We start from the raw sequence: 12,525 nt of genomic DNA, 5'->3' as shown, positions 1-12,525 counted from the left end.
CTCTCAAATAAATGAATAAATCTCTAAAAAAAAAGAAATGGTGAAAATTACATATCTAATCAAAATTAATTTATTTTAGGGGTGCTTGGGTGGCTCAGGGGGTTAAAGCTTCTGCCTTTGGCTCAGTTCATGATCCCAGGGTCGAGGAATCGAGTCCTGCATCGGGCTCTCTGCTTAGCAGGAAGCCTGCTTCCTCCTCTCTCTCTTTCTCTCTCTCTCTGCCTGCCTCTCCACCTACTTGAGATCTCTGTCAATAAATAAATAAAACCTTTTAAAAAATTAATTTATTTTAAGTTGGCAAACCTAAAGTGTGAGTAGAGGAAGTAACTTGCCTAATATTATATAATGGGTTTTATGAGGTTTTAGTTAAGAACCTGACTGTCCTTCACTTAATTCAGGGCACACAGCTCTAGATCTGCACTTTGTAACAGAACCTCCTGTTAGGATAAAAATATTCTATATGTGAACTCTTCAATATGGGAGTGACTGGCCACATGTGGCTATTAAGCACTTGACTTTGGCTAGTGTAACTGAGGAACTGACTCTTCAATTCTGTTTTAATTTTTTTAAGATTTTATTTATTTATTTGACAGAGAGAGACACAGCAAGAGAGCGAACACAAGCAGGGGGAGTGGGAGAGGGAGAAGCAGGCTTCCCCCCAAGCAGAGAGCCTGACACAGGGCTCAATCCCAGGACTCTGGGATCATTACCTGAGCCAAAGGCAGACACTTAATGACTGAGCCACCCCGGCACCCCTTAAATTCTGTTTAATTTTAATGAATTTAAATGTAAATAGTCCCATGAGTGTCTCCTAGCCATAAGGTAGACTGTGCAGATCTGTAGATATCAACCTTATTCAGCAAAGAAGGACACTGAAGTGTTTATTTTGTGAATATTTTTTTTTAATTTTGTGAATATTTGTTAAAATATAGTTCCTCTAAAGCCATTGGGTCACCTTTCAGCACTTTGCTAAATGAAAACGTTGAACATAGGATACTCAGCTCTCTTGGATAGTATTTTATGCATGAGTGAGATGAATCTAAGCCAAAGGTCAAAAAAATTATTTCCCAGACCTAACTGTCAGCAGTTCCTTTCTGTTGAGTCTGCTTGTGGTTTTTAATTAAAAAAGAGTTGCCAGTATCTGGGTACTTACCTCAAAGAAGGAGCATTGGGTCTCATATGCAAACAATGACTCATGGAACACTACATCAAAAACTAATGAGGTACTATACGGTGACTAATGTAACACAATACAAAAAATTTTTTTTAAATTAAAAATGTTTTAAAAACTTTTATATCAACATGGACAGGACGGGAGGAGATTATGCTGAGTGAAATAAGTCAAGTAGAGAAAGTCAATTATCATACGGTTTCACTTACTTGTGGAGCATAAGGAATAACATGGAGGACATTAGGAGAAGGAAAGGAAGTGAATTGGGGGAAATCAGAGGGGGAGATGAACCATGAGAGCCTGTGGCCTCTGAGAAACAAACTGAGGGTTTTGGAGGGGTGGGGGGTTGGGCCTGGTGGTGGGTATTAAGGAGGGCACGTATTGCATGGAGCACTGGGTGTGGTGCAAAAACAATGAATACTGTTATGCTGAAAAAAAAAGTAATAAAGTGCAAAATGTCAAAAAAAAAAAAAAAAGGAAGGACATACTGACACTTGCTACAACCTGGATGGACCTTGGGGACATTGTGCTTAATGAAATAAACCAGTCACAAAAGGACACATTCTGTCTGATTGCACTCATAGAGGGTCCCTAAAAGACTTACACATATTCACAGAGACAGAGAGTCGATGGTGGGAACCTGGGGTGGGGGAGGGTCGGAAGGTCAGTGTTTCAAGGGGACAGATTTCAGTTTTGCAAAATGAAGAGTTCTGGAGATGGATGGTGGGGACGGCTGCACAACAGGGTGAATGTACTTAACACTCACAGGCATTGACTAGACCACGAACCATGCACTTATAAATAGTAAGATGGTAACTTTTGTGTTGTGTACTGTGTATTTCCCCACAGTTTTTTTTCTTTTTAACTGTCTGCATTTAAAAACTGAGAGATTTTGCTCAACAATTCAGATTTCCAGGTGTGTGTGTGCATATGTTTTAAAGAAAGGAAACACTGGCAATATTAGGCTCACATTCTTTTTTTATTATTATTATGTTAGTTAGTCACCATGCAGTACATCTTTGGTTTTTGATGTTGTATTCCAAGTTCATTGTTTACATATAACACCCAGTGCTCTGTGCAATACGTGCCCTATTACTCAGCCATCAGACATGATGAATACCCAACTTTTGCATCAACCTGGGCTCACATTCTTGAATGGAAACCATTGCTGGAGCTGAAAGCAACTGCTGCTTTTCGGAAGGGTCATGTGGCACAGTTCCAACCCCTACCTCTTCCCTAACACTTGCCTGCTTGACAGATACATGCTCCCTGCCTGGCCCTCCACAGTTTTTGAGTTTGCCACCACAAGTCAACCCAGAGAAGTACAGGAACTCAACCCAAGCATCTTGCTCTGCACGACTGTGTTCCAGTGACCTTGTATCCCCTTTGCTCCAAGGAATGGTGAACATTGTTCTCTGTGCACCCATAAGGTTCTCCCAACTTTTGTCTCCTCTCCAGGTGCTGTGCTCCATCATCGCTGGGGTGCTGCACTACCTCTACCTGGCCTCCTTCACCTGGATGCTCCTTGAAGGGCTGCAGCTTTTCCTAACTGTCAAGAACCTCAAAGTGGCCAACTACATCAGTGCAGGGAAGTTCAAGAGGAGGTTCATATATCCTTTTGGCTACGGGATCCCAGCTGTGATTGTAGCTGTGTCTGCAGGGCTTGGACACACCAATTATGGAACAGAAACTCAGTAAGCACAGTGTCTTTGTTATGAGGAAGTAACAATACAAATATGAACTCCAATGTATTAAACGTCTACTACCTGTGCTATTGAAGGCTCTGTGGATCCCCCAGGAAACAAAGCAGACAATAAGCAAATAGACATGCAATATGATGTTAGGCTGTGATAGCTACCACCACAGAAAGCAAAGTAGAGAAATGGGGATATATGTGAGGTGATATTTGAAATAGTGTGATCAGAGGGACCCCTAAGAGGTAAACTTCCTATGACATATGTTATTTGATTTTTGAAAAGTCTTATTGTGTTTATTTCCCAGTGCTGTTCGAACAAATTAGCTCAAACTTGGTGGCTTAAAACCATGCAATCTTGTTATCTTAGAGTTCTGTAGGTCAGAAGTCCATCATGAGTCTCACTGAGCTAAAAACAAGGTATCAGCATGTACATTCCATCTTGGGCCTGGAGGGGCTTTTCCAGCCTTCAGGGGCCACCCATATTCCTCAGCTCATGTCCCCCTTCCTCTGTGTTCAGAGCTGGCAACATTGCACCTCTCTGACCTTCGGATCTCCTTCTGACTCTCTTCTGTCTCTCCTTTCCACTTCTAAGAACACATGTGATTCCATGGGATCCACTCAAGTAATCCAGGGTAATCTATCTCCCCATTCCAAGATACTTACACTCAATTATATCTGCAAAGTCCCTTTTGCTTTGTAAAGTAGCAATTCACAAATTCTGGGCATTAGGACTTGGACACCTTCGGAGTAGAGAGAAGTTCAAGTTATTCTATCACACCTATGAATTTATTTTCTTTCATAATTTGTTCTAACTTGCAAAATTATTTTTAGGAACAAGTGGGCAATCATGGGTTTAGGGTGGACATAATTTTGGACATAATTTTGGAAAAGAAATAACATACAAAAAAGTGTCCTTTGAATTAAGCAGTAAACAACATATTTTTGAAATACAACTTGAGGGGGCGCCTGGGTGGCTCAGTGGGTTAAAGCCTCTGCCCTCAGCTCGGGTCAGGATCCCAGGGTCCTGGGATCGAGCCCCACTTTGGACTCCCTGCTCAGCAAGAAGCCTACTTCTCCCTCTCCTGCTCGCCCTGTGTTCCTTCTCTCTGTGTGTCTCTCTCTGTCAAATAAATAAATAAAATCTTTAAAAAAAAAAAAAAGAAAGAAATACAACTTGAGGAAAGGGTACCACCCTTTATGGATGAAAATCAGAGTTGAAACTAAATATTTTTGTTACTAAAAGCCAAATCTGTGTTTATCCTGTTATTGGTCTATTCCAGTGATTCTCAGGTAGGGGTGATTTTGTCCCCCACAAGGGACTTTCAGCAGTGTCTGGAGACCTTTTTTGTTGTCACAACTTGAGGGAGACAGGTGGCCAGAGATGCTACTGAATGTTTTGTGGTGCACAGGTCAACCCCACTGTGAAGAACCATGGGCCCCAAATGTCAGTAGCGCCAAGACAGAGGAAATCTGGTCTATTCAAAGCCACCGCTCTGAGTTTGTTTTTGAATTCTGATAGTGGAAGAATGGGGCAGCATTCACTGGGTCCTTGATGCTTAACTGAATGAATGGTCTGGGCCACTATACCCAGAATATAAGTTTTCCAAGAATGTTAATCATTTTTTTTTCTCCATGTTATGGTTGTCATTGTTATATTATTATTTCACCCTGACCCAGTTCCTGTGCCCATTTTTCTCCCTATGTTTCAGTTTAGGGAAAGATTTTTTTTAAGATCTTATTTATTTATTTGACACTGAGAGAGAGAGAGAACAAGCAAGGGGAGCTGCAGGCAGAGGGAGAGGGAGAAGCAGACTCCCCGCTGAGCAGAGAGCCCGATGCGGGACTAGAGCCCAAGACCCTGAGATCATGACCTGAGCCAAAGGCAGCTGCCTAACTGACTGAGCCACCCAGGTGCCCGAGAAAGATGTTTTTTTTTTTTTTAATGCACATGATGTAATGTGCTAATGATGTACTATAGGGTGTATAATGTAATATATATGCATATATATAATATGTATTATATATATAATATAGAGTGTATAATGTAATAAGCTAATGTACTATAGGGTGACTAATGTAACATAATGAAATAAATTTATTTGCTTAAAATGTTTATTTTTATTATTATTCTTATTACATTATGTTAGTCACCATACAGTAGTACATCACTAGTTTTTGATGTAATGTTCCAAGATTTATTGTTTACGTATAACATCCCAGTGCTCTATGCAATACGTGCCCTCCTTCATAATTTTTTTAACTTTTAAAAACTTTAAAAGTTAAAAAAAATAAAAATAAATAAGTGCATTTGTTTCTTTTTATGAAGATCTGGAAAGTTGTTGGTTCTGTTTTTCAGCTGCTGGCTCAGCTTCCATGGAAGATTTATTTGGAGCTTCATGGGACCTGTTTTTGTTGTTATTTTGGTAGGTATATAATTTTTGTTGTCACTTTGGATATAGAAAATACTGTGTTTAGTGATACGACAAAGGGAATCATTGGATAGAGACCTATTTAAATTTTCTTTAGAGTCTTTAGACTTAGAACAGTACATACTAAGAGATTATATATATGGACCCTTCTCTTTGTGGAAAGAGTCACATCTGAGCTGAGATGAAGACATCACATGTTACCTCAGCAGAATCATTGATGATTTGGCTTTCTAAAAAAATATGTGGTCACAGACAATCAGCTTTTTAAAAATTATAATAAAATCATTTAACATGAGCTGTATCCTCTTAGTAAAATTTTAGGGGTTCAATGCAGTATTGTCAACCATGGACATGATGGCATCATACAGCAGAGCTCTAGAGTGTAATCAGCTTGCATGACTGGAACATTATACCTCCTGAATCATAATTCCTTATATCCCTTTTCCAGCCCCAGACCCCAACACCACCATCCTACTCTCTGCTTCTATGAGTTTGACTATTTGGACACCTCGTGTAAGTGAAGTCATGCCGTATTAGTCCTTCTGTGACTGGCTCATTTCACCTACCATCATGTCCTAAAGGTTCATCCATGTGGCCACATAGTATAAGGTCTCCTTCTTTTTTAGGTCCGAGCAATATTCCACTGTGTCTGTCCATCTATTTACACAATGAGCTATCGCTATCAAATCTACTCTATCCATTCTCTTAATGGACACTTAGGTTGTTTACGGATCTTGGCTTTTGTGAATAATGCCACATGGAGTATGGGAGTGTGGATGTCTCTTCCAGATTTGGACTTCAATTCCTTTTTTATTATCTAAATTCAATTAGCCAACATATAGTCCATTATTAGTTTCAGATGTAGTGTTCAAAGATTCATCATTGCATATAACACCCAGTGCTCATCCCAACACAAACTCAATTCTTTAGGATAGATATCCAGAAGTGGTATTGCTGGATCACAAGTCAGTTAATATTTTAAATATTTTGAAGGAGCTCCATACTGTTGTCTACAGCAGCTGTACCAACTTACATTCCCACCAACAGGTGTGCAAGTGTCCCAATTTCCTCACATGTTCACCAACACTAGTTATCTTTTTCATTACAAATAACTTAAAATTCACAAGAACTTGCAAAAATAGTTCAAAGAGTTCCAAGTAGCCTTCACTCAGCTTTACTCAAAGATAATATTTTACATAATCATGGTAAAATACCAAAACCAGGAAAATGACATTTGTATAGTCACATCAACTAGACTATAGGCCTCAATCAAATTTCCTTTCTGAATTAATAGAATGTGTTTTGCAAACACGATTTGACCATCAATCTTGGGTGTTTTTTAATGGTTGTGTAAAATATTTAGTGATCCTAAAATTTTGTTATGAAAAGGGCATGCCAATAGGGGGAGAAGGGAGCAAACATTGGAAAATGTAAGCACCAAAATGGAAATAGTGCTTATCTCTGAATATGAGTTTCTTTGCCAGAATTTCAGATAAGTTCTGTCTGTTTTTCTGCATTTTCCTAATTTTGGATAATGAACATATATCACTTTTCTGATCATAAAATAACGGAGGCTAATTTTTTAAAAAATCAAGGCATATGCAACTAATGGACTGTTGAACACAACATCAAAAACTAATGATGTACTGTATGTTGGCTAACAGCATAATTATAGAAAATAATCGAGGCATATATCCAGAGAGTTTCAGAAATCCTAAACATATTTTACAAGTTTCAAGAATGAATTCCTTTTTTAAATTTCATTTTTTTCAGTGTTCCAATGTCATTTCCTATTTAATTGTAAATATTAGATATTAGCCTACTTTAAACTCTGTCCTTCATGTCATTTCCACAGATCAATTTTTCCTTCTATCTGACCACCCTATGCATTTTAAAAAACCAGCTTAGCTCCCTCAATAATGAATTACCCAGGATGCACAACACAAGGTAGGTGGGCACAGAGCCAGAAAATGCAAAAGAGGTTTGTTTTTTTTTCCCCCTCCAGAATATTTCACTGTGTAAAGTGGGGGCAGTGATTCTAAAATGAGGGGTAATTTTCTGGAGACATTTTTGGTTGTCGCAAGATGGGATGGAGGGTGAAGAGGGGAAGGCTGCTACTGGCATCTAGATGTTAGCGACCTGGGATGCCGTTAAGCATCCTATGACACACGGGACAGCCCCCCACATACACATATATACACACAAAGGTGATCTACCCAAATGTCAGTAGTGGTGAAGTTAAGAAACCCTGAATAATGTCTTTGCAGTTTCCCTTATTTTTATAATTTTGGGGAATGTATATGGTCCAGGTAAGAAGCAAAGTTTATCCAGCACATGAATCTCTAATAGGGTTGTATTTCTACAAGAACTCGTTTTCAGTACTTAATGTTGTGAATTATAGGTTGTAATTAATATTATTGTATTAACTTGTTTTATGCACGGTGTTATTTAGGTACATAGTAAGAACACTAGATCAGGAGGTAGCTGCCATTGAAAAGATAATTTGTTATACTCACAGACCCTGAGAGGAAAGGCATGCTGTGCCACGAGAGGGGGATTTTCTGGGGAAACACCGGAGTTGACTAGCAGGCAGGGGACAGGGGAAATTGTAGGCAAGTGCCTTTATTGTGGTGTCTGTGGGAAAGAGGTATAGCAGGGTAAACAGGCTTAGGATCGACTAGTTTGAAAAATTCCAGTAAGAGACTTTTTTTAATTTATCTTATTTAAATTCAATTAGTTAACATATAGTGTAACATTAGTTTCCAATGTAGAGTTGTTATTCATCCATTGCATGACTTAATGTTTATTAAGTGCCCATTATATCAAGTGCCCTCTTTAATGCCCATCACCCAGTTACCCCATCCCCCCACCCACCTCCCCTCCAGCAACCCTCAGTTTGTTTCCTAGAGTTAAGAGTCTCTTATGGTTTGTCTCCCTCTCTGATTTCATCTTATTCTATTTTTCCTATCCTTCCCCTATGATCCTCTGTTTTGTTTCTTAAATTCCACATATGAGTGAAACCATATGATAATTGTCTTTCTCTGATTGACTTATTTCACTCAGCATAATTCCCTCCAGTTCCATCCACATCCATGTAAATGGTAAGATTTCATCTTTTTTGATGGCTGGGTAATATTCCATTGTGTGTGTATGTGTATATATATATATACCATCTCTTCTTTATCCATTCATCTGTCAATGGACATCTTGGCTCTTTACATAGTTGAGTTATTGTGGACATTGCTACTATAAACATTGGGGTGCGGGTGCCCCTTCAGATCATGGTTTTTTTTTTTTCTTTTGGGTAAATACCTAGTATTGCAATTGCTGGGTTGTAGGGTAGCTCTATTTTTAACTTCTTGAGGAACCTCCGTACTGTTTCCCATAGTGGCTGTACCAGCTTGCATTCCCACCAACAGTGTAAGAGGGTTCCCCTTCTCCACATCTTCACCAACATTGTTGTTTCCTGTTTTGTTAATTTTAGCCATTCTGACTGGTATGAGGTGGTATCTCATCTTGGTTTTGACTTGTATTATCCTGATGCCAAGTAATGTGGAGTAATTTTTCATGTGTCTGTTGGCCATTTGTATGTCTTCTTTGGAGAAGTATCTATTCATGTCTTCTGCCCATTTCTTTTCCAGATTCTTTGGTTTTGGGGTGTTGAGATTGATAAGTACTTTATAAATCTTAGATACTAACCCTTTATCTGGTAAGACATTTGCAAATATCTTTTCCCATTCTGTAGGCTGTTTTTGGTTTTGTTGACTATTTCCTTTACTGTGCAAAAGCTTTTATCTTGATGTAGTCCCAATAGTTCATTTTTGCTTTTGTTTCCCTTGCCTTTGGAGACATGTCTAGCAAGAACTTGCTGTGGCCAAGATCGAAAGTGTTTCTGCCTATGTTCTCCTCTAAGATTTTGATGGATTCCTGTCTCAAATTTAGGTCTTCCATCTATTTTGAGTCTATTTTTGTGTGTGGTGTAAGGAAATGGTCCAGTTTCATTCTTCCTCACATGGCTGTCCAATTTTCCCAACACCATTTGTTGAAGAGACTGTCTTTTTACCATTGGATGTTCTTTCCTGCTTTGTCAAAGATCAGTTGACCATAGAGTTGAGGGTCCATTTCTGGGCTCTCTATTTTCTTCCATTGATCTATGTGTCTGTTTTTGTGCCAGTACCATGCTGTCTTGATGATGACAGATTTGTAATAAGAGCTTGATGTGGAATTGTGATCCCACCATCTTTGGTTTTCTTTTTCAACATTCCTCTGGCTATTTGGGTTTTTTTCTTGTTCCCTATAAATTTGAGAGACTCTTAACTATAGGAAAACACACTGAGGGTTGTGGAAGGGAGGTGGTTGTGGGGATAGGGTAACTAACTGGGTGATGGGCATTAAGGAGGGCACTTGATGTAATAAGCACTGGGTGTTGTATGCAACTGATGGATCACTGAACTCTACCTCTGAAACTAATAATACACTATATGTTAATTAAATTTAAATAAAAAAAGAAAAGAAAAATTCCAGTGTGTTTCTGGGCATAGGGACTGTCCCCAGTTGTCTGGTACCTGGCCCTGGGATGATTAAGGCAGATGAATAGTGGCCTGAAATGTGAGAGGTGGTTGAGGGTGTGAGCTTTGGGTTGGTTGGTTTGCATTTGAAAGGTATGCTCTAAGAATTGGCTAACCCCAGGAGGGGCAGGCGGGGTGGGGACGGCGGGCGGCAAGGTTCCAGTTGTCACAGCGACAGACTACAGAAAATAAAAAACATAGTTAATACACTTATAGTATATAATTCTAATAAATGCCATTATGTTAATATTATGAATACTGGAACATATGCTATTTCATTATACCAAACAAAAATGTATACTTTTTGTATATTTGTAATGTATTACTTTCTATCAATAATTACATGGGATATTTAACACTTCACAATATATTATACTAGCATTACATACCAGTCAGTCTCTATAACACTCCTGCCAGGGGTAATCATGTTGAACAGGCTGACATTCTAAGTCCTGAAGCCCTGAAGCAAGAGAAAAACCATCCCAGTATGTGAGAGAAACCATTGCCATGAGCCATGGAGCCGAGATGAATAACATCATGCTGTGTCTTGGTTTTGGCAGGATGCTGGCATTCAAAGCCATTGCTCAGCTTTTCATTTTGGGCTGTTCTTGGGGCCTTGGCTTCTTTCTGGTGGAAGGAGCACTGGCCCCCATCAGGTCGGTAGTGGCCTATTCCTTCACCATCATCAATGTCCTACAGGGCGTCTACATCTACCTGGTCTACTGCCTTCTCAATCACAAGGTAAACCAGTCTGTCTTCCACATATTCCACTGCCTCTGGGTTTCTCACGTTCTGCTGCTACTTTCTGTCTCTTGGGCTTCTCCATTGCTTGGGTACTGGCTGTGTATGTGTGTTTGGGGGATGGAGGGGTGAGGGAGGTGGGGCTCTTTCTTCCACATCTTAACTTTTGTCCCAGGGACCACCTTTCCAGGATTTGTCTTTCTTGCTTCCAGTCATTTGAACCTGCACTGAAGTAGTAGAAACTGGGTAGAGCCATACAAGGCCCACTATGAGACGTTGAGAATCTGACAATGAGAAAAAAAAATGGGGAAAACACAGTAAATGCTGAGAAATCGTTTTATAGGACTTTACAAAAAATCCCTATGCTATGAAAACAATTCTGGCTTATTACATTTAAATACTGAGTTTGTAATTGTAAACGTGGGCTGATTCTGACAAAAAAAATCAAATGTTGATTTGAAGGGGCATTATTTTATGCATTATGGTGTGGGAGCTATGATAGAATGATTTTTATGTGATGCTCAACTTTTGTAAACTGCAATTTCACACAAATAGTTTGGAATTTGTTAATTTTACAAGGATCTCTGAATCTTTTGATAGCTTAATCATTTTCTTGGGTGTGTCTATCTTGTCGTGATTCTTTTTAGAGTTTCACTTTTTTAAATTATCTGGTCTAATTTGCAAGATTTTTGTCTATTGTAAGGGTTGGCAAACTTTTCTTAAAGTATGAGGAAATATTTTTGGCTTTGCAGGCTATAAGATTTCTGTTTGTAGCTATTCACCTGTGCTCTAGTACCATGAAAGTGCCCATAGACAGTATGTCAATGAATGGGCAAGGCAAAACTTTATTTACACAAATAAGTAATGGACTACATTGGGCCTGGGGGCGTACGTTGCTGACCTCTGGTCTATTGTGTTTTGAAAATTCTCCAACATCACAGTCACTGATTTCATGAGCTTACAGATTTTTAAATTTTTTTATTATGTTATGTTAGTCACCATAAAGTACATCATTAGTTTTTGATGCAGTGTTCCAAGATTCATTGTTTGCATATAACACCCAGTGCTCCATGCAATACTTGCCCTCCTTAATAACTATCTCTGGGGCTAACCCATCCTCCCCACCCCCATCCCCTCTAAACCCCTCAGTCCATAGTCTCTCATGGTTTCTCTTCCCCTCCGATTCCCACTACTTCACTTTTCCCTTCCTTCTCCTCCATGCTATTCCTTATGTTCCACAAATAAGTGAAACCGTATGATAATTATCTTTCTCTGCTTGACTTATTTCATTTTTATAAGATTTTATTTCACTTTGCAATCATTTTCATTGGGACTTACTAAGTGGATGTTTTACTGGCTGGTAGAATTAGGGGTGTGAAAAAATACAGTAAGTACCACATGTAATGCTATTAAACATGTGATAGGTATTAAGTCACATGTTGTGATGAGCACTGGGTGTTACACGCAACTGATGAATCATTGAACACTACATCAAGAACTAATGATGTCCTATATGTTGGCTAACTGAACATAGTAAAAAAATAAAAATAAAGGTCACTTTCAGCAAATATACATATATATATATATATATATATATATATATATCTTTAAGTCATCTCTACACCCAGTGTGGGGCTCAAATTTATAACCCTGAGACCAAGAGTCATATGTTCCACATATGGTTCCTGAGCCAGCCAGGTGCCCCACATGTAATGCAATTAATGTTCAATCATTAAATTTATATGGTAGCTAGTTAACAAAATGAAGTAAATTTTTCTCAATCATTTCATTGCAACTTAAATTTAAAATACAATAAAAAATTTAATACAACTGAACCCTTTAGAAACAAGGAAAAATAAGACAGCAGCAAAAGTACACAAATACAGGGGAGCCTGGGTGGCTCAGTGGGTTAAAGCCTCT

General features: G+C 38.8%; 1 protein-coding gene across 3 annotated transcripts in view; it reads left to right on the top strand.

Annotated features, from left to right (window-relative positions):
* LOC125086168 (putative adhesion G protein-coupled receptor E4P) overlaps nucleotides 1-12,525 on the top strand; it is a 47,514-nt gene that overhangs the window by 30,204 nt on the left and 4,785 nt on the right. For 2 of the 3 annotated variants that reach the window (XM_047705356.1, XM_047705348.1), the window contains 4 exons: nucleotides 2,630-2,865; nucleotides 5,224-5,290; nucleotides 7,152-7,243; nucleotides 10,425-10,605. In XM_047705356.1, the coding sequence (XP_047561312.1) occupies nucleotides 2,630-2,865; nucleotides 5,224-5,290; nucleotides 7,152-7,243; nucleotides 10,425-10,605 (576 nt within the window). The remainder of the gene's footprint in view (nucleotides 1-2,629; nucleotides 2,866-5,223; nucleotides 5,291-7,151; nucleotides 7,244-10,424; nucleotides 10,606-12,525) is intronic. The other variant, XM_047705364.1, reaches the window with a different exon arrangement.

Source organism: Lutra lutra, chromosome 1 (assembly GCF_902655055.1).
Source record: "Lutra lutra chromosome 1, mLutLut1.2, whole genome shotgun sequence".
NCBI classification, from domain to species: Eukaryota; Metazoa; Chordata; class Mammalia; order Carnivora; family Mustelidae; genus Lutra; species Lutra lutra.
This window is presented reverse-complemented; position numbering and strand designations above follow the sequence as displayed.